The 21,952-nt window shown below is 55.8% G+C and overlaps 1 protein-coding gene across 7 annotated transcripts in view; it reads left to right on the top strand.

Annotated features, from left to right (window-relative positions):
• Nucleotides 1–1,142: 1,142 nt before the first annotated feature.
• CARD10 (caspase recruitment domain family member 10) overlaps nucleotides 1,143–21,952 on the top strand; it is a 46,606-nt gene continuing 25,796 nt past the window's right edge. For 4 of the 7 annotated variants that reach the window (XM_073325623.1, XM_073325614.1, XM_073325660.1 and 1 more), the window contains exons 1-17: nucleotides 1,143–1,215; nucleotides 3,604–3,816; nucleotides 5,840–5,977; nucleotides 8,110–8,435; nucleotides 11,100–11,282; nucleotides 13,308–13,463; nucleotides 13,560–13,685; nucleotides 14,008–14,205; nucleotides 14,395–14,541; nucleotides 15,461–15,576; nucleotides 17,000–17,040; nucleotides 17,737–17,854; nucleotides 18,116–18,296; nucleotides 19,430–19,553; nucleotides 19,930–20,170; nucleotides 20,472–20,541; nucleotides 21,378–21,468. In XM_073325623.1, coding sequence (XP_073181724.1) covers nucleotides 1,146–1,215; nucleotides 3,604–3,816; nucleotides 5,840–5,977; nucleotides 8,110–8,435; nucleotides 11,100–11,282; nucleotides 13,308–13,463; nucleotides 13,560–13,685; nucleotides 14,008–14,205; nucleotides 14,395–14,541; nucleotides 15,461–15,576; nucleotides 17,000–17,040; nucleotides 17,737–17,854; nucleotides 18,116–18,296; nucleotides 19,430–19,553; nucleotides 19,930–20,170; nucleotides 20,472–20,541; nucleotides 21,378–21,468 — 2,539 coding nt within the window. In that variant the 5' untranslated portion in view covers nucleotides 1,143–1,145. The other 3 variants (XM_073325632.1, XM_073325641.1, XM_073325669.1) reach the window with 3 other exon arrangements.

Raw genomic sequence — 21,952 nt, 5'->3', positions numbered from 1 at the left:
CTAAACTGACCCCTAGCTAGCTCAGGGATCAGGGGAGCATAACGGTGGCTTAAGTCACCTTTGCCATCCCCCTTTGGGTCCTGAACTGCCTGCAGCGTGGCCAGATTCCAGGCTCTGACTCTTGGGTTTGAATGAAAAGAGGAGGAGAGAAGGCAAGGGGGAAGAAACCAATGATCAGTGGGGCTGCCAGACAGATGCAGAAAAGCATCAGTCCTAGAAGGGAAGCACCAGGAGGGATTGAACCCAGCCCTCTCCTACATAGCATCTCTAGGGCAACAAGCCTTCACCCTATTGTCCTCCCCTGCCAGGCTGCGTGGTACCGGAGACCAGGACTAGGAATCACAGGGAGGTCAACCTTCACCTAATTTCAAGGCGGTGACAAGCCCTTATATAGCAGTGCAGGGCATTACCCCACCCACAGCTCTATGGATGCTGCTTGGAAATGTTACAGAGATTCCTCAGGACAAGAAAAAGGCTGCTTTTGTTCAGATATGAGAGCAACATCTTCAGTGACTGGCCCCGGGCACCCTTTGGGCAGCACCTCTTGGAGATGATGTGTGTTTGCCCAGATGTGGTTAATAATTCTGAGAATGCAGTTTGCTCACCACCCACTGAGCGGCTGTAACTCATTGACCTTAGGAAGCATCAGAGAGATGCCTGGACTCAGCCACTCCCTTGGTAGGCCAGGCTTCTGAGGCCCCTTCAGCTCTGGCAGTGGCAGGGGGCTTTCTAGCCACTGCTGAATGGGGTCCGTCTGGCTCCATGGCTTGGATGCGCACCATGCAACATACTGAGTTCTAAAATACAGCCCCTCTCCATCTCCCAGTGACCCCAGGATCTGGTCAGAGCTGATAGCTGCTGCACCCTGACACTGAGCACTGCCTCAATCTCTCTCTGCCAAGGGAATGCTACTGTTTGTGCAAATCAGGTGCAGCCCACAGGCTCCTGGGAAGCTGCCAGCATGGCCTTTGCCACCATAAAGCGTGAACACCCAGACTTGACAGGAATGTCAAGTGACGTGTGTGCCAGGACAGGAGGTAGAGGCATGCGACCAAGCAATCCACATCCTGCCAGAGAGCCGTTGGGGTGGCTGGCCAGGTGAAGAGCACTGAGAGGCGTTGTGGAGGGAGGGCAGGTCAGCAACCATGCAGCTGCCTGGCTCCAGAGGAAAGGGAGCCCTGAGCTGGAAGTGCTCTCTCTCTCTCCAGCCCAGAGGTCAGACTTACACCCCCATCCCTGCCCACCCGGCTGGATTCTTCTTCAGAAAGGAATTCACAACTCGCATTCCTGGGCAGGAAGCAGGGGTGTCAGCACTTGTTTTTGCTCAGGCCTTCTTGCATTCCTGAAAAGGAAATCTGCCTCGCCACTGTTGCCTGGTCATGCTAGGTGTGTGTGGGGGGCGGTGAGAGAGAGAGGGAGAAGGAGAGAAAGGCAGGAAGCAGAGAGAGAGGTGAGAAGCAGCTGGCTCCAGTGGTTTGGGACCCTGCTACCTGAGCGATTGCTCTCCTTAGCTGGTACTGTGGCATTGGCCATCTGCTGAGGGACTGGTGCTAAGAGCCCCCCTGGCTCAAACAGAAGGGGGCCAGCAGTTTTCAGTGCTGGGGCTCCCCTCACTTGTACACACGCTTGTCGACCTCCAGGGCACGCTGTCTTCCTATCAGGGCTGGGCCCAAGCAGCTGTCTGCTAGGGGGCCGAGGTCCCTTTTACCAGGATGAGGGGTGAGTTTGTCTTATTAACACTGTATCAGTTTGTAAAGTTGGGAGGGGGGATAGGTTGTGACTAGACACTGTTCACATGCTTAGAGTTTGTTGCTCTGCACACTGTAAGATCAGGTGAATAAGAGACTGTGAAAGAGACAGGGATAGGAAGGGCCTGGGACACGCCTGCTGGGATTCTGATACAATCAGAAACCTGCTGAGGGGGAATACAATCCAGACTAGATTCTTGCTGTGTGACAGAAATTAGGGTCAGCCAACCAGAGCAGGAGTATGGCTGAGTCCCAGATCCCACCCATACTCCATTCCCAGCCCAGATTAGACACTTGGAAAGGAGACTACTGAGACACAGGGACTCTTGCTGCTCAGATTGGGAAGGCAGAGGGGAATTTGCGGGAGCAGAAGTTTGATCCAGCGGTTAGCTCTGGCTGTGTCCTTTTGGCATGACAGGTAAAAGAGCCCTGACAGCCATGGGCAAGTGTCTGGTGAAGGGAGATGTTAGTGTGTGGTGTTCTTATACCAGTACAATTGTGTGCGTGTGTGTACAGGGGGAGGGTGTGTGTGAAATCTTCATCATTTAGGACTTTTAAAGGCAGACTGCACAAACCACTAGCAAATGGACCTGCACCAGGACAAACATGCATTGGCAGGGGTGAGGGGGTGCTGGATGATTTAATGGCTCTGTTGGCTGGCTGTTTTCTGTGATTCATGGAGTTTTCTTAGGGCATCATCACAGCCCTGCCCTGGAGGCACCTTGTTCCAGCCTATGGAGCTGCAGTTTGCTATTTGTGCATTGGGGAAGACCCTCCTCCCCCAGGTCTGCTTGTGTACTTGTGAGGGGGGAGGAGATGGATGGGAAAAGGAAATTCAGTCTCCATTGTTCACTCAGACTAGACAACACTTTTATAGACACCAAGCTGCCCGCCACCTGGAGCAGTTCAGCTCAGCCCTGCCTGGAGGGGGCCATGGGGGAGGTGGGGAAAGGGAATTCAGCCTCCAGAACTAGCCTTGGTCTTTCTGCTGAGACTGCCTGTCAGGAAACTGGTTGTGTATTGAACGGTCACAGGGCCCCTGCTTGGATTTCTTTAATGAGTGGGTAATTCAAACTCTCAAATCAATTTCCAGGAAGCAGAGTTCAAGCTAGCAGCCAAACCAGCAGTGCCAATGCTTGCTCACTGCGGGCCCTAAGCAGGAATATTTTTGAGCCCCCACCCACATAATACAAAAGAAGGCAAATTCTTATAATAAAAAGGGAGTAGGAGGCCCCCTGGAGCTGCTCAGGGCCATAAGCAATTGTTTAGTCTGCTTATGCCCAGTGCCAGCTCCGCAGACCAGTTTAGGAGCCGGCGCACCCTTCAGGGGCTGATGTTAAATTCCCCTTCTGCACAATTCTGTCTCCAGACAAATAAATTAATCACAGATTCAGAATAGAATATTAGTTGCAACAATGTTTCCCCCGGGGGACTTCTAGCCGATAGGAAGACTGCAGGTGCTTCGTGTTCTAATTACCCCAAGTGCAACAGGCTCGAGATAATTAGCCTTGTCCTTGCTGGATTAACTCCTACTGAATTCTCAAGTTGACACCCTTGCTGTGCAGTTTGGTATCGTTTAGACCCCAGTTTAGCAAAGGATGATTCCATTCTCACCCTGGGAGCTGCAGACGGAGGTGGTGAGCTTTGCCTAAAGTGACAGATGTCTTGAGTGGCCTCTCTTTCACCCTCCATTTCTGATGCCCCAGGTGGGTGGGCACCTATTGATCCTTCTGGACAGTTCTGGTATTTAAGATGATTGATCTGCCATTTGGGCCTGGAGAGCTGACCCCCTAGTGCCGCTCCATGTCTGTGACTCTCCACTGTCACAACACAAGTTCTGCCTCCCACTTCCCAGGCTCTGAGGATGCACCAGGACAGGCTGACAGCCCCACAGAGGAGGAGGAGGAGGTGTTGTGGGAGAAGATTGAGAGTGTGCGGCACCAGCTGACCCGGTCCTTGAACCCAGCAAAGCTGACGCCCTACCTGCGCCAGTGCCGTGTGATAGATGAGCAGGATGAGGAGGAGGTGCTGAACTCATGCAGGTTCCCATACAAGAGCAATCGCACAGGTAGGAGAAAGCAGTCTGTCACAGTGGGTGTGTGGAGTCCTTCTTTCCCCAGGACACCCCTGCCACGCAGTGAAAATACCACCCTCAGTGCTCCCCCATTCTTATTCCCTACAGTGACTATCCCACCCCACAGCCAGCGCTCCCACCCCGTTCCCTCCAGCGACTTCCCCCTGCACGGCCAGTGCTCCCACCCCATTCCCCACAGCGATTACCCCCACAGCCAGCACTCCCTCCCTGTTCTCTGCAGAGTCCCTTCCACAGCCAGAACTCCCACTTCGTTCCCTACAGTGACCCCTTCAGCCACCGCTCCCACACAGTGGTTTCCCCCCCTCCCCTCCCCAGCCAGGGCTCCTGCCCTGTTCCCTACAGCGACTCCCCTCCACAGCCAGTGCTCCCACCCCATTCCCTCTAGCGACACCCTCAGCCAGCGTTCCCGCCCCATTCCCTCCAGCCAGAACTCCTGCCCCTGCCCCATTTCCTCCAGCGACACCCCCCACATCCAGCGCTCCTGCCCCGTTCCCTACAGCGACCCCTGGCCAGCACTCCTGTCCCGTTCCCCACAGTGATTTCCCACCCCCACAGTCAGGGTTTCCACTCCGTTCTCCACAGCGACTCCCCCCCCCAACCAGCGCTCCCACCCTGTTCCCTCCAGTAACCCCCACAACCAGTGCTCCCGCCCCGTTCCCTACAGCAACTCCCCCTACAGTGACTCCCCACACAGCCACACTTCCCGCCTTGTTCCCCACAGTGAACCCCCCACACAGCCACCACTCCCACCCCATTCCCTACAGCAACCCCCACACAGCCAGCACTCTCGCCCTGTTCCCTACAGCAACTCCCTCCCACAGCCAGAACTTCCACCTCATTCCCTACAGTGACTCCCCTCCCCCAGCCAGCGCTCCCGCCCCGTTCCTTACAACGACTCCCCCAACCAGTGCTCCTGCACCGTTCCCCACAGGGATTCCCCCTCACAGCCAGCGCTCCCGCCGTGTTCTTGACAGCAACTTCCCCCCCGCCTCCCCAGGCAGTACTCCCGCCCCATTTCCTCCAGAGACCTCCCCCGCCCCCCACAGGCAGTACACCCACCCCATTTCCTCCAGAGACCTCCCCCGCCCCCCACAGGCAGTACTCCCACCCCATTTCCTCCAGCGACCCCCACACAGCTAGTGCTCCCGCTCCATAGTCTACAGTGACTCCCCCCCACAGCCAGCACTCCCGCCCCGTTCCCCACAGTGATTCCCCCCCACACACAGCCAGAGCTCCTGCCTCGTTCTCCACAGCGACTCCCTCCCCCACAACCAGCACCCCGCCCCTTTCCCTACAGTGACTCCCTCCCACAGCCAGCGCTCCCGCCCCGTTCCCCACAGTGATTCCCCCCCACACACAGCCAGAGCTCCTGCCTTGTTCTCCACAGCGACTCCCTCCCCACAGCCAGCACCCCTGCCCCTTTCCCTCCAGTGACCCACCCACAGCCAGCGCTCCCATCCTGTTCCCTACAGCAACTCCCCCCCACAGCCAGCGCTCCCACCACTTTCCCTCCAGTGACCCCCCACAGCCAGCGCTCCCGCCACTTTCCCTCCAGTGACCCCCCCCCACAGCCAGCACTCCTGTCCCATTACTCACAGTGATTCACCCCCCACAGCCAGAGCTCCTGCCCCATTTCCTCCAGTGAACCCCCAACAGCCAGTGCTCCCGCTCCGTTCCCCACAGTGATTCCCCCAAACACACAGCCAGAGCTCCTGCCTTGTTCTCCACAGCGACTCCCTCCCACAGCCAGCACCCCTGCCCCTTTCCCTCCAGTGACACCAAACACGGCCAGCGCTCCCGCCCTCTTCCCTCCAGTGACTGCTCCCACCCTGGTTCCTCCAACAACTGCCCCCACAGCCAGCGCTTCCACCTCCTTCCCTACTGCCTTGATCTTAAACACGGGGGAAACTGGTGAATTTGCTCCTTGGTACAGTGATGTCATTACACCCAGTTGCTCATGGGTTTAGCAGTGCCTGTGTTGCTCTGTCTCTTTTAGGACACCTGATGGACATCCTTCGATGTCGAGGAAAGCGAGGCTACGAAGCCTTCCTAGAATCTCTGGAGTTTTATTACCCAGAGCACTTTACCCGGCTGACAGGGAGGGAGCCAGTGCAGCGCTGCTCTATGATCCTGGGTAGGGACGCAGCCCCCTTCTCCCTCCCCAGCTGTGCAGTGGCTTTGAGAAACCTGCGTGTGAGGAACCCATACCCCCTGAACCCTGGCCTGGGGAGAGCCCTGCGTGTGTGAGGAACCCGGGCACCCTGAGCCCCGGGTTGGGGAGAGCCCTGCGTGTGTGAGGGATGATGGGTTCCCCATGGGGTGCCACCTGGAACTGGGGTACCACTGAGCCCCCCTGACCCACCAGCCTGGGCTCCCTTTTACATTGTACTGCTGTGAAAAGCTGCAAAGCTCTCTGTGTAGCCTGCACTTTCACCAGCATACATACAGATAGGGACACTACCAGCTGCAGTTACAAGCAGGTTCACTGTCCAGGCCCTGCAGGGGAAAGCTATTCCCAGCTACTCAGGCACACACCCCTTTTGGAGTATAAACCCCAAATTATTCCGTCTTGCACTGCACAGGGATCTGCACAGCGTAAGCTCATAAAATTCATCCCCTCCCTCACTGTGGAGAGGAATATGCCATATCCTTTTACCACTGAGTAGTGATTCCTACACTCTGGTTTAGATAGAGCAAAAACAAGTTTATTAACTACAAAAGATAGATTTTAAGTAATTATAAGTGATAGCAAACAGATCAAAGCAGATTACCTAGCAAATAAACAAAAGACGCAAACTAAACTTAATATACAAAATAGATTGGATATGAATAGCAGATTCTCACCCTAAGAGATGATATAATCAGCTTGCAGATTCTTAAGGGGCAAGCTGCACTTGCTTACAGCTTGGAATCCCCAGGTATTCCATTTACAGGCTAAAAATCCCTTTAGCCTGGGTCCAGCACTTCCCCCAGTTCAGTCTTTGTTCCCCAGGTGTTACCAGAAGACTAAGGGGAGATATGATAGAGGTATATAAAATCATGAGTGGTGTGGAGAAAGTGAATAAGGAAAAGTTATTTAATTGTTCCCATAATATAAGAACTAGGGGCCACCAAATGAAATTAATGGGCTGCAGGTTTAAAACAAATAAAGAAGTTCTTCACACAGTGCACAGTCAACCTGTGGAACTCCTTGCCTGAGGAAGCTGTGAAGGCTAGGACTGTAACAGGGTTTAAAAGAGAACTAGATAAATTCATGGAGGTTAAGTCCATTCATGGCTATTAGCCAGGATGGGTAAAGAATGGTGTCCCTAGCCTCTGTTTGTCAGAGGGTGGAGATGGATGGCAGAAGAGAGATCACCTGATCATTGCCTGTTAGGTTTGCTCCCTCTGGGGCACCTGGCATTGGCCGCTGTTGGCAGACAGGATACTGCGCTGGATGGACCTTTGGTCTGACCTGATATGGCCGTTCTTATGTTCTTGGATGGGGAGTGAAGAACCCCAGGTGGTGTCACTCCCCGCCTTATATAGCTTTTGCATATGGCGGGAACCCTTTGTTTCAAAGCTTAGTTCCCAGACTGGTCAGTGGAAAAACACTGACATCCCAAGATGTAGTCTAGAGACATGTGGTCGTCGGAGGCTCTCTGTAGAGTCCTCAGGAAGGCTTCCCAGGTGGGAGATAAGCTTCTCCTAAGGCCTATTGTTTTCCTAATGACCCATTCCCCACCCATGTCTAGAATGAAAACCTCTTGTCTAGTGGGCATTCCCCAGGTGTAACTATATTGGAAATGCAGAGACAGAGACAATATTCATAACTACAGATACAAAAGAGATACATGCATACAAACAGGATAATAATATTCAGCAACTCCTAACCTTTCCAATGACATCTCACAAGACTTATCTTGCATAAAACACATCATAATTATGTCATAATCATATCATAATAATATCACTGCAAAGAATGTGGGCTGCAGGGTCACAAGAGGAACCCCCGGGCACCCTGAGCACCAGGTTGGGGAGAGCCCTGCATGTGTGAGGAACCTGGGTACCCTGAATCTCGGGTCGGTGAGAGCCCTGTGTGTGTGAGGAACCCAGGCACCCTGAATCTCAGCCTGTGGAGAGCCCTGTGTGTACCAGGTTCCCTGGCACCCTGAACCCTGGTTTGGGGGTACAGAGTGACTGACAAGTCTGTGTCCCAGATCTAAGACAGGGTGGTAGCTGTCCCTGTCTCAGCACCCAGGAACTGATTGTTTTTCTCTCTTCCAGATGAGGAGGGCCCCGAAGGTCTGACCCAGTTCCTTATGTTGGAGGTGAAGAAGGTGAGGGCACAAAGGAAAGAGCTCTTGGTGAGAGAGCACCAGTTAAAGGTGAAGAACCAGGCCCTGGAGGAGGAGCAGACCCGGCTGGGGCAGCGGCTGCAGGAGCTGCTGAAGGTGCAGGAGCGATCCCAGAGGCTGCGGGAGGAGTGGGACTCCAACAGCATGGAGCTGCTGCGGCTGAAGGATGAGAACTACATGCTGGCCATGCGCTATGCACAGCTGTGTGAGGAGAAGAACCTGGCCGTGCTGCGGAGCCGGGACCTGCAGCTGGTGGTATGGCAGGGTGGGAGAGTGGGCGCCTGGCAGTTAGTGGGTGAGAGGAGTGCTTGTTACTGAGCATGGGTTAGGCTGCCGATTAGGGACTGGGGTGTGATGGGAGTTCCCCTTGAGGGGGTGTGGAAGGGAGAGTGTGTACGTTCTGTCTTGGTACTGCAGGCAGGATGAGTGTTGGGGGGGAGGGGAGGAATAAATGAGTGTATGTATGCTAGCGGTGGTATTTTTAATGTCTCTTTGTGAGCATTAGTGTTCCATTGAAAATGGGTGTGTTCCGTTACCTACTGGTACGTGGTGGTGTGTTTTAGTGTGCATGTGTATCGTACCTTGCTCTGTCAGCATGTGTGTACGTGTACTCTCCGCTGTGTATGCGTGTTGTGGTGTACTGTGTGTTGCTGTGTGTGCACTCTCTGTTCTCTGGGTGTTGCTCTGTGTGGGCTGTTGTTATATTTATTCTCTCCACTTACGTAATGTCCATATCCATTCCTCTATAGGAGGGAGTGCTGTGTGTGTGCACTAGGCTCTGTGTGCGAGGTGCTCTGGACTGCCTGGCATTGGGTGTGTTACTGAGGTGCGGGGCAGAGAGCCCACCCCACACCTCCTCTCCCCTCAGATGACGCCAGGGAGAAGGAATTCATGACACATGCCCTGGATACCATCCTTTCACCTCCAGCAATTACACACCCACTTCTGCTGGCTGAGATAGGACGGCTGCACCTTGAGTTCACTTATTTACAAGCCTGTCCTTGCTAACACCTGTTCCTTGGGTCGTTCCAGTGCCAGGCTCCCACGCAGCCCTGCCGATGCCCCTCCCTGCAGTGCTGCCTGCCTCCCTGCTGTTCTAGGGCTGGGCCCTCATACGCAGTCCTGCCCATGGCCCTCAAGTCCCTGCTCACACTCTGCTCTTTCGGCTCTGGGATCCCCACGCAGCTCTTGCCCATGTCCCTCACTCTTGACCAGCATCCCTCCACTATAGCAATCCTAGGCCTCTTCTGAGCACAGGCAGCTGGATTGTTTATGGGTCTGGTAATATGGACAAATACCCATCAGAGAGTAGGGTGAGACCCATGGTCACAGTCTAGCCCAGTCCCCCTCTCTGGATGGACACCAGGATGTGATGAGTGGACCCAGCCACTGGATTCCATGTGCTGCTAACCTCCCTGGGTCTGGGTAGTGACTGGTCACAGTTCCTAGCTCTGGGTCTCTCAGGGTATGTCTACACTGCAATAAAACAACCATGGCTGACTGGGCTGCAAAGCTATAAAATTGCAGTAGATATTCAGGCTTAGGCTGAAGCCTGGGCTCTGAGATCCTCCTCACCTTGTGGGTTCTCGGAGCCCAGGTTCCAGCCCGAGCCCAAATGCGAACACTGCAATTTTATAGCTCCACAGCCCCACCCCAGCAAGCCTGAGTCAGCTGACTTGGGCCAGGCAGGGGTCTTCTACTGTAGTGTAGACGTACCCTCTGGCATGCTTCTAGGTGCAGACCCCATGTCTGGCAGCTTTCCTGGGCAGTAGGATCCTGCAGGTCAGCTGCCTAGCCATCAGAACCAGTGCTCCACCCTCCGAACTCCCCCCTCCCCCCTTGCTTAGATACATTCACCCAGAGCCCACCTGACTGTGAAAACTCTGGTTTCTTGATTAACCCCTTCAGAGATAACAAAAGAAAGGCAGGAAAACAAGGAACACAGGCTTAGCATGGGAACTTCTTAGCCACAGAGACTTCACTCTTAACAAAGCATGCTCAAGAGTCACAGATTTTTGGAAAATAACAATTCGGAACACAGACCCGCAACTGTGATCTCACCCTGTCTGTGAGTCTTGGGTTTGGTCAGCATGGTCAGCGGCGGGAGGGATAGCTCAGTGGTTTGAGCATTGGCCTGCTTAAACCCAGGGTTGTGAGTTCAATCCTTGACGGGGCCATTTAGGGATCAGGGAAAAAATTGGGGCATGGTCCTGCTTTGAGCAGGGGGTTGGACTAGATGACCTCCTGAGGTCCCTTCCAACCCTGATATTCTATGATCCTTCAACTAGTCAGCCCTTCCTGCCTCCTTAACCTGGTCTTCTGATGATGGATGGGGCCTTGCTCAGAGAACCCCCTTTCTGAAATATAGCCTCTATTCTCTTTGGTCATGTGGCCAGCAGAACAAACTGCAGCTCTCCCAGCCAAGTCCTCTAGCTGGGAAATTCCAGCTCCTCCTCACCACTCACACTGCTGTGCAGAGAGGTCATTGCTCCAGGGGCTGGCCAGTCACTGAGAAACAATGAAAGCTGATAGGGCTAGATTGCTCTGTTTTAGCTTCACAGAGTCATTCCACTAGGTGCCAAGCCCCTACTACCAAATGGATGCTCTAATGAACACTGGAGGTTGCAATATAACATGAGGGTTACAGTACAAAATGGCAGTCACTTAAAATGGGGCTCACAGTTTGGTACAGACCTAGCCTACTCTGTCTCGCCAACCAAACCCCTTTCACTTGAGAGCTAAGCTGGAAGAGACCTCCTCCTCATCCCGTAGCTGTACAAGGCTCTCCCCATCGTGTTGTCTCAGTCCTTGCTCTCATTACTCCCAAGCCCTCCCTGTGTGCCAGCCTCCCCGCTTTGCTCCATGGCACCTAAGGCAGAGGCGGTGGGCGTGAGGCTGTCTGTGTTCTTCCTGCCCCAGGTGGACCAGCTGAAATGTAAAGTTAGCAGCCTGGAGGAGGAGTGCAGGCTGCTGAAGAAACACAAGTCCACTGGGCCCCAGCGAGAGGCAGAGGAACGGGGTCAGCCTGACACGGTGTTTGAGCTGCAGGCCGAGAACCAGAGGCTGACGGCATCACTTCAGGAGCTGCAGAGCATGCTGCAGGTACAAGCCTGAGCAAAGGGAGAGAAGCAGTGGCAGATTAGCCACTGGGCCAATGGGGCCCCTGGAAAAATGGATGCCCACAAACCCCACCACACACTACCTTGCTTCCCCGCACCCTGACCCCAGTTCTCGGCAGGAGAGCCAGGGGAGGGGAAATGGACCAGGATTTGGGGGGACTGCAGGCAGAAGGGGTGGGGAGGGGCCCCCACTTGCACTGGCCCAGGGCCCCACAACCCCCCTAATCCACCACTGAGAGAAGGCTGGGTGACCCTGACTCCTCCCTGGCTGGACTGTCAGTGGGACTGAGAGCTCTGTCCTTCATGATTACAGTCCTGTGGGGAGGGGGCTGAGAGCCCTGTCCCACATGGACACGGTCTCACCCTAACAGGGAAGGGCTCTGGAGTGAGAGAGGGGCTGAGGCCCACCCCCTATGTTGTAGGCAGGGATGGAAGAAACTGGAGGTGGTGCTGAGCCTCTGGTGGGTCATGTTGCTAAGGAGGAGGTGATGGGTGTTGCATGTGGAGAGGGGCTGAGGGAGTGGCGTGGAAGTGGAAGAAGATGGTGAGGGATGAATAGGGTTACTGGGTAGACACTGCATGGAAAGCGTGTGGAGTGAGATGCAGCTTGATCCCCCTTGCAACCTACACTCTGCCAGCTCTGATCCATGTCTCCACATCTCCTTTCCCTCCTCTGCTGCTTCACCATCACCACCCCGTATGCCTGAGCAGCCTCTCTCCTCTGAGGTACAATACAGCTCCCCTCCCCTCCTTCAAATCCTTCCTCAGAGTCACTCAGCTCCCTTTCCAAGGCTGATCTAGTGGGCGTGGATGCTCCCTGTGGCGTCCTCTGACCAGCTGGCCCCACCATGCAGCAGTATGGAGGTGGGCATTAGGTTCTGCCCGTCACCAGCTTTGTCGTTCGTTCTGATGTTCAGCCCATTGAAGTTGCCTCCCTGCGTCCCGCTCGGGGACTGAGCAGTGCTGAAGGCAGTCAGCCTCGATTCTGCTCTTCTCCACTTGGGAGTGTTTTCAATACAGCTGTTTCCATGGTGGGGAAAACAGATACAAAGCTCAGATTTCTTTAGAGTCTAACAATAAGCCGGGGCTATAGCCAGAGATGCCAGACTAGAAAGGGGACCTGGCACCAAGCATGACAGAATAACAGCCCCCAGGACAATGGGATAGAAGGACCAACACCCCAGGGCATACTGAAATAGCAAACTAAACCTGTGCTGAATTCTGAACAGCAACAAGGTCCCTGTCTAAAATCGAACCCTCAGATTCTCTCGGGTCCTGTCTCTGGTTTGGTACTTGGAGGATCCTTAGCAGTCCAGGTTTGCAGATTCACACCTAAGATGGGGTAACAGGACCTTTATGCTCAGTCAGGGGAACCTGAACAGGGAGGGCCAGGGGGCCATGGCCCCCCATTTTTTACCAGCCGTAAGGGAGAGCGATGGTGGGGGAGGAGAGGAGAGGAGTGAGTGGTGGGCGGGATGGTTGAGGGAAGAGGCAGTGTGGGACCAGGGCCTTGGGGGAATGGGCAGTGTGAAGGCAGGGCCTCAGGGAAGGGACGGTGTGGGGATGGGGCCTCAGGGGGAAGGGGAAAGGCCAGGGCCACAGTTCAGGTGCCGGTGGGGGCCCCCACACTTTTAGGGACCTTCTGCTGCTCTTGCACTAAGTACTCAGGGGTCAGGCTTGTTGTTAAGGCACTGGACTGGGACTCAGGAGATCTGGGTTCATTTCCTGGCTTTGCCACAGATTTTGTGTGTGACTGTGGGCAAGTCACCTGATCGCTCCGTGCCTCAGTTTCCTGCAATAATCCTTCCCTGGTCTGTTTAGGGCACGAAGTCTTCAGGGTGGTGCTTAGCACAAGCGGGCCCTGATCTCAGCTGGGTGCTGCCGTAATAAAGGTGACCATAACAACATGCAATTTTCAGTCCCCTTAGCAGATGAGCCTGAGGCTGCCCCTAGCTGGAAGTATCCCTTGGTGTCTGTGGTTAGGCTACTCAACTATTTTGTCTCCTAGGCAGCGAGCGAGGCCCAGGCGCCAGGCTCCCAGCGGATCCTCCTGGACATTTTGGAGCACGACTGGAAGGAAGCTCAGGATGAACGGCAAGAGCTGTGCCAGAAGCTCCACTCCCTGCAGAGCGAGCTGCAGTGGGCTGAGGAACTAAGGGATAAGGTATTTCCCCCTCCCTCAGTACAGCTGAAGAGCAGGGCCCTCTGGAGTGGGGATGTTTGCCCCTGGTAAACGTGACGCTCTGATTCCTGTCCCCAGTACCTGCAGGAAGTGGAGGACCTGCAGCTGAAGCACCGGACTCTGCAGAAAGATTGTGATCTGTACAAACACCGGATGAACACGGTGCTATCTCAGCTGGAGGAGATCGAGAAGGAGAGGGATCAGGTGAATTGTCCTCCCATCCAGAGTCCCCTTCCCCAGTAGGAGAGGAGCCGAATCTCCACTCCTGATCCCCCAGAGTCCTCTCCAGCCTCTACCGGGAGGGGGCTAACTCTGCGTGCCTGAGGCCTATAGTCACCTCTTCCCCTCTCACCCTTAGTGTTCTCCCCATTGCTGGCAATTTTTCAATCAGGATTGGCTGCTTTTCTAAAAGATCTGCTCCCGGAATTATTCCAGGGAAGGTTCTGTGACCTGTGTTATGAAGGAGGGCAGACTAGAGCATCACAATGATCCTTTCTGGCCTTGGGATCTGACTCTCTCCCTGCAGGCTATCCAGAGCCGAGATAGGGTGCAGCTGCAGTACTCCCAGAGCCTGGTTGAGAAGGACCAGTACCGCAAACGGGTTCGGGCCCTGGAGGAGGAGAGAGATGAGCTTCGGAGCAAATTGAGCCAGGTGGAGGGTGTGGAGAGCACTCTGGAGGCACAGCTGCAGCAATGCCAAGGCAACCGGGATGTGGGCATCAAGGTGAGTGACAAGGAGCGGGTGGGGATGTAGAAGGAAAGGACTCTGAGGGAGGGGTGGCTGGGGAGGAGACCCTGAGTGGAAAGGGAATGGAATGGGAAGAGAAGAAGGGAGGAGTTGAGGGGTCTCCAAAGGGCCTGGGCATAGAGGGGACCAATGACCTTCTCATTGGGTCCCTTCCTTCTCTCTCAGGTGTGCACCTCCTCCTACTCTCTCTGCTCCAACTTAAGCAGCACCTGGAGCCTGAGCGATAACCCCTCCCCCCTAGGGAATGGTGTCATGGACACGCTGGGTGTCCCCGCCATCACCTTTCCAGGGGACCTCACACAGCACAGCATGGTAAGAGCAAGGGGCCTTAGCCCTAAACCCTGCAGCCCGTCTGCAGAGTGGGTCCATATCAGCATGACCCTGTTTCACAAGGCACAGAGGGGCGCGGGCTTGCCTGAGGTCACCCAGGGGGTCAGTATCAAAGCTTGGAGCAGAGCCCAGGAGCTCCCAGTGTAGTGTCCAGAGGGTGCTCATTCCTGGGGAGCAGACTAGCTCCTCACACCCACCAGTGCCCCTAAGTGCTCACTACTCTCTTCCTCACTCTGAGGCACAGCGATCAGTAGCCCTTGAACCTGGTTCCCTAGTTAGTATCAGTGTGGATGTGATTTTCAGTCACACACAAAAAGCTATGCGGGCAATCCAGGCTCCATTGAACTCAGTGGTAAAACTCCCATTGACTTTAATGGGGCCAGGATTTCACCCCAATCCTTAGAAACTCCCAATCCTTGGCAATGTCCTGCAGTGGCAAGTTCCATAGTTAATTACACAGAGTCCTTGCTCTGCTTGTGCCCGTTGCCTTTACAGCTCACCCCTTCTGTGTTACAGAGGAGGATGAATATGAGGACCTGACGGGTATTTCTTGCGCATTCCCCCTCCATCAGACCTACCCATGGCCTCGGCTGGTATCACGCCACTTGTCAGGCAGATTGCAAAGGGATGGGGACTCAGTGAGGTGCAGCATCTTGTCTCATGTCTGCTGAGACCCTTCCCCCGTCTCCTGGGGTGGCAAGGCCTGGCAGAGCCCCCAGGAACAGGGCAGGGGCGGAGAACCAATGGGCACTGAACAGGACTGTGGCGCCAGCAGCTCTGGCTGGGAACCGAAGGTGATTCACACAAAGAGGAGCAGGATGGGGGTGCCGCTGGAACTGGGCTGAGGGCGGCTCTGGATGGTGGGTGCGGTGCAAGATGGTGTCTCCCTTGCTCTGTTCAGGAGGTGGCTCCAGAGAGCGAGAAGGACATTAACCGCCTTTCCACCTTCCCCTTCCCGCCCTGTGCCGGCTCCATCCTCCGACGGCAACGGGAAGATAGATCCATGCCCTTCAAAAGGTAACACATGGAGTCCTGGTCCTTCCGTACCTCACTGAAATCCCTTACAGGTCGCTTCGGTTCCAGCCTCCCCAGCAGGTGCTGCCACAGGCAGGGGCCCCGGTTGAGGGAACAGAGCAGCTACTTCAGTCCCAGCTTCTGGCAGCCAGGGATGCTGTACAGCCAGGCGCAGAAGTGATGGCTGAGGGGAGCGCCGAGGTACTGCAGTCCTGGGGACTCCAGCACATGCTTCACAGACTGGGAAAACATGCCCTTGGCTGCCGAAAATTTGAGAATCATTGCAGGGTGCAGGAGTGCTGGCTGTGAGGGAGGGAAGGATGCAGGAGCGCAGCTGCTGGGGAGAGGAGCACCAACATTCAAGGGTGCAAGAGCACTGTTGGCTCATGGAGAGAGTGTCTCTGAGAGGAAGGGTGTTGGCAGCGTTGGCTGCACGTGGGGGGAGTGGAGGGGCTGGCTGTGCATGGGGGGTGGGGGTGGGGAAGAGCGGAGGGTCGTGCAGCACTGGCTGTGTGGGGCGGGGGCAGAGCGGAGGGGCGCGCCACGCTGGCTGTGAGGGGCAGGGGGGGAGCTGAGGGGTGCACCATGCTGGCCGCATGGGGAGAGGGGGGAGGGGCAAGCCATGCTGGCTATTTGGGGCTGGGGGAGAGTGGAGGGGCAGGCCATGCTGGCTGTGTGGGGTGGGGGTAGGGGGTGGGCCATGCTGGCTGCGCGGGGGTAGGGGGCGGAGGGGTGAGCCATGCTGGCTATTTGGGGTGGGGGGAGAGCGGAGGGGCAGGCCGTGCTGGCTGTGTGGGGTGGGGGTAGGGGGTGGAGGGGTGGGCCATGCTGGCTGCGCGGGGGTAGGGGGCGGAGGGGCGAGCCATGCTGGCTATTTTGGGTGGGGGGAGAGCGGAGGGGCGGGCCGTGCTGACTGTGTGGGGTGGGTAGGGCAGAGGGGTGGGCTCTGCTGGCTGTGTGGGGCGGAGGGTCCTGCAGCACTGGCTGTGTGGGGCGGGAGGAGAGCGGAGGGGTGCGCCGCACTGGCTGTATGGGGCGGGGGGAGAGTGGAGGGGCGCGGCGCGCTGACTGTGTGGGTGGGGGGAAAGCAGAGGGGTGGGCCATGCTGGCTGCGCGGTGATTGGGGGCAGAGGGGCGAGCCATGCTGGTTACAGGGAGAGGGGGCTGTGCTGGCTGTAGGGTGGGAAGGTACCACTAAGGAAGCCCAAGCTGCTGGGAGAAATGGGACTGGAGCCCTGACCGCAGCGTGGGAAGGGTGAGGGAGTGCTGGCAGTGGGCAGGAGCTGCTGGGGAAAAGGTGCAGAGCGCAGGCTGCAGGGGAGCTGCTGTGGGGAGCCATGCAGGCACAGCAGGTGTATATCATGACACTGGTATTAGAAACACTGTTGCCTGGTGATTCCCCTTTGTGTTTCTCTGTCCCTTCCAGCCTGTCCTGTGGGTCTTTTGGCAGCATGGAGGACATCACAGGTATCTGCAGTCATGACTTTTCCAGAAGGACTTTCCTGGGAACTACGTGAGGGGAGAGACAAGGGAGAGAGGGGACAGGGAGCCGGCTCCAGTGCCTTCCACCAATGAAGCGAGCTGCAAGGCTGTGTGCCCACTGGGGGGCACCATTGCCCCACGCTTCCGCCATCAGCCACAGTAGCAGTTTCTGGAGGGCCCGCCTGTCTCCTGCGGAGCTTTTAGGATATTCTGGTCTGGTATATGTAATTTATAGAGGGTTTTATTGACGGAGAATTCGATTCAGAGTCAGAGGGGTAGGAATGGGAAGAGATAAATGCTTCAGCTTCCGGTTGTAATCGGTCCTTGGTGATGGGCTGTAACTCTCAAGAGCATGTCCCACTGTATATCTCGGGGCTGGCTGGATTTGTGGCACGGCCTAGTGTTGCAGCTCCGTAGCTGGGTGGTTACAGGCTACCTGGGTTCTGCTGTCAACCCCTGGCCTGTTGCTGGAAGCAGGTCGGGGAGGGGAGGAGTTGCTTGTTCTCAGAGTCCTGGCCTAGGAGCCCAGTGCAGGTTCTAGCCCTCCTTCCTTCCACAATTTACCTGTCTCACTCCAAACACCCTGCAGGTAGGACAGACCCTGAGCTGGGCCCCTGCAGGATTCTGTATCTATGCAGTCATCAGTGGTGACTTGCTCTCTACTCTCTCTCTCTTTTCTAGGGAGTGTCACCACTACTGTTTCATCGGCCGGTCTCTCCTCCTTTTCCAGCCGTGCATGCACCAGGGTGAAGTCGGAGATCTGCTTGTCCACCGTCTCTGACCAGAAGGAGCTCATCAGGTGGTGCTTTCCTTTCATTGACTCATCCTGGGATTAGGCTTGGTGCTGGGGAAGGTGAAGGATTTCATCTCCTGAACACTGAGGCAATGGGGGATCCCACTCCCTGTCTTGGGGTGGTCTCCCTGTTCTGTCATTTATGGGCTTTCCCAGATGGGACCATGACCCTATCTGGAAGGCCGCTTTCTGATAGGATGAGAGGAGGGACACAGTTCCTTGCAAAGACAACAGGCTTGAATTTCCCATTGTTTTCTCCCTCACCAGATCCCTGGTGGTGCAGCTGTCTAGCATGGATCACCTGAGCAACCCAGTGCCCCAGCACAGGGGGCTTGGAGGGGACATCTCCATCCTGGGGGGGAACAGAACAGGGATTTATGTCCAGTGGGTGAAGCCAGGTTCAGAGGCTGAGAGTATCGGACTGCGCGAGGGCTGCCGGCTCCTAGAGGTGAGTCTGGAGATTGTCATGCTCTATGGAACCACAGTCCATCTTAGACAGGAGACATTTATTAAACAAGTCAGCTACAATTACAACACAAACAACTGGGTCTCTGCACTGCTTGAGTCCCCGCTTTGTCTTCCTTGTTCACCAGGAGCCACTCCCTTCCTATGTGGCACACAGAAATGAATGGTTGAATAATATAATGATGGTGAGCGTATCGATACAGGTCTGTTTAGATTGGGGTGGGCAAACTTTTTGGCCCAAGGGCCACATTGCAGTTGCAGAACTGTATGGAGGGCCGGGTAGGGAAGGCTGTGCCTCCCCAAACTGCCTGGCCCCTGCCCCCTATCTGCCCCCTCACACTTCCCGCTCCCCTCAACCCATGTGGAGAAGAACTGCTCCGGTGGAAGTGCCTTGGGGTATTTATGTTGGCAAAATATAATTACCTGACTTGCAGTTTGGCCAGGCCACTTGAATGAACAGCCCTGCTCTTGGAAAAACCACTTTTTACAAGCTTTGACCTGCATCTCCAGCAACATGGCTCCATGCTGGGATACTGACTAGGAGGAAAGAACATCTCCTCTTGAGTGTTCAGTACCTGAGTGGTCTCCCATCTGGGTATTAACCGCACCTGATGCTGCTTAGTTGGAGAACAGGCTGGATGGTGCTGGTGGCCTGTGATACACAGGAGGTCAGAAAGGATGCTCTGGTGGTCCCTTCTGGCCTTAAACTCTATGGATGTATGAACATCAGAGACCAAAGTGCCATGGGCTGCATGGGGTTATAAGGTTTGACGGTCAGAGGGGAGCCACAGTATGAAGAGCATTGGGGAATGGTGTGAGCCATCTAGGCCAGCAGCAGAGGCTTCAGAGGAAGGTGCAAGAAATTCTGTGGTAGGCAGCTGTAGGGTAGCCTGCTGTCACGTATGGTTTCCCCCCTGGCTAGAGGCTGGGCTAAGCCCTGCATTATGAGGAGTTCAGTCCCTTCCAAAGCTCTCATTTGTCCTTTAACTGTATTGGGGCGCTGGGTGGAGGGAGCTGGGAAGTGGAGAAGGAAGGCCTATCATCTAATGGCACAAGTTGGTCTGTGTGTCCTGTTGTAGTCACCACCTCTCCCTCCTATCCTTCTTTCTTTGGCAGCTGAGGGGGACTTTGCCAAATGGGCAGGTGCTGTCCCTGGAGAACTGTACACGGGAAGTAGCTTACCTAAGCCTGCTGCACTGGGATGACCCAGCTGGTCTCATCTTCTTGCCTGACATGCAAGGTAAGTTCTGGTGGCTGCTTCTTGTCTTGGGAGTAATGATGGTTGTCACTGGGGTAAAAGCTCCCCTTCCCTTCCAGGGTGAGATGGGGAATTCAACCTCCTTGTCCATTCAGCCCAGAGCAACCCGAGTCCTTGGCTCTGTCCCTCCCTAACATAAGACCCCCACACCCTGCCTGAGAGGAGAATCGCCATGTTCGTTCAGTTCCAGGCTTTGTCTTCACACCAAGGCCCATGTGGCTGTGAATACCAGTTCATGTAGCACAGCTGTATGTGAGACCCAGAAGTTCCAGTGATGACTGCCCACCTTGCTCCTACCTGTGTCCCTTGGAGAAGGGCACTGGCTGTGGTGAATCTCATTCTGTCTCTCTTGTGCCAGGGTACCAGCCTCTCAAGGAGGCCTTAGAAGAAGGGAAGAAAGTGACTGGAGACTCCTTTTATGTGCGCACCAATCTGATCCTCCTGGAGCAGTCAGACCCCTATGCCCTGTGCGTCAAGTGTCGGGAGATCCTGCACGTCACTGACACCATGCACAAGGGGCGGCTGGAGTGGTACTGTGCTCGTGTCGACCCCCTGACGCTGCAGGACCTGGACAAGGGAACAGTGCCCAATTACAGCAGGTAATGCGGGCATAGGGGGCTGTAGTCCTTGTTGGGGAGAGCCCTCTCATTGGGATCTTGACAGTGGGGAAGGAGAGTTTGTCTTCCCCCTTTTTGCCTTTGGGTTCCCAGCAGCTCTGTAGGAGTACAGGCTGTCTAGCTTCTCAAGATCATATGACAGGGCCCCTCACCATGGCATCTAGGCACACCCAAGAGAAGGGGTGATAGAGTATATCCCTTCCCATTGATGTTCTAACAGAGCTCTGTGGGTTCAGTGGGTTCAGATTCTGTAGCTACCTGATGGTAATCTCTCTCCTCCCAGGGCTCACCAGCTTTTGAAGGTACAGGAGAAAGGCCAAGTCTCAGGCCGGCAGAGGGGCTGCAGGAGAAATGTAAGCTGGAGGAGAAAACGGTGGAAAGTGTGTGTGTATTGCAGTGCCTGTGATCTGCACTCACTCAGTGTGGCGCTCTGTGTCCTGTCCACCGCTAGATGGAGACATATGGGGTGGCTGAGCCTGCTGTAGGCTTGGCTGTTGGCTCTAGCAGTAGTGGCTGATGCTTTGAGCTCCAGAGGGGCTAGGGTCAATCCCAGCATGGCGTTACATGCTCATTTGACCAAGCGTGCCCTGTGCTGGGATTCTCGCCTCCACCGAAACATGCTGTGGGGTAAATGAAGGGGAGAGGAGAACACCTTGCTGGAGATTGTCCGACCTCACTACGTGCTGTGGGAAAGGGAGGAGAAGTCAGGGCCATGCCGTCTACTCTCCCATGGCCGGAGCATGGAAGTACCAGTGTTAGCTCCCTGGGCTGGGCGTGAAGAGCAGGTCTGCCGTGCTGGGTCTGGAAGAACTGGAGTCTCAGACTCTCGCTTTCCTGGGGTCTGGGTCTGCTGCAGGGGCCAGACCTGGGTGCTCTGTATGGCTGCGTGTGCCAGGCTGGGGCTCGGCCAGCCTGGGGGAACGCTCAGCAGGCAGCACTCTGCTGTGGGGGGCTGAAGGGGTGCCTCATGTCAGGGAGCGGGCATGGAAAGGTGGCTGGGAGGGGGACGCCTGAAATGCTGCTCTGAGCTTTTGCATACTCCTCTAAACGGAGCCCCTGATCCTTCTGCGGTCTGGGCCTCCCTACCTTCCCCTGCTCGTCTGCCTTCCAATGCGAGCCCTTTCTGTGCCAGTGGAGAGCAGCGGAGCGAGGGGTTCTGTGTCCCTGGTTTCTCCCCCATTCTCCTTAGCTGAAGAAACGGACCCTGGGCCAGCTGCGGCTGGTGAAATCCAAACCGCACGGGGAGCCTCCTCAGCAGCTGCTGCTGGACCGCTGCCCAGGTAAGCTGCTGCTCTGTCTGTGCCCTCCTCTGGTACAGCTCCCCAGGGGAAGGGGCTCCCTTGGGGACAAAGTCAATCCCTGTGAGCCCTGAATAGTACCTGGGGGGTCCCTGATGTGACCCCTCTGTGGCTGTTTGCCTGGCAGAGCCGGGAAGCCCCTCCCCCCGTGGCTCCATCTTCCCTATCATAGGTCGAGGGCAGACAGCCTGGCCAGCAGGTTCCTTGTGGGACTCGGAGGGCTTCAGGGGGCAGTGGGTTTGTGCAGGTAGGTGAGGGAGAGGAGTGCCCTGTGTGTGTCACTGCCCTGACCCTGCACAGTGATCAGGAAGTGGGTCTGGGCAGCTTCGTGGCCTACCAGGCTGAGATTGGGAGGGGTGTGGGGGAAGCAATGGGGTTACTGGTGGGTGGGTCTGGCAGTGGGCGCAGCGGGGTGGGGGTGATAGGTGGGTGTGCTGGGTCAGGGACAGTGGCAGGGTGGGGGTGA

The sequence above is a fragment of the Lepidochelys kempii genome, chromosome 1, assembly GCF_965140265.1.
Source record: "Lepidochelys kempii isolate rLepKem1 chromosome 1, rLepKem1.hap2, whole genome shotgun sequence".
In the NCBI taxonomy this organism is placed as follows: Eukaryota; Metazoa; Chordata; order Testudines; family Cheloniidae; genus Lepidochelys; species Lepidochelys kempii.
The sequence above is the reverse complement of the archived record's forward strand: the minus strand, read 5'-3'. Positions and strand labels throughout refer to the sequence as shown.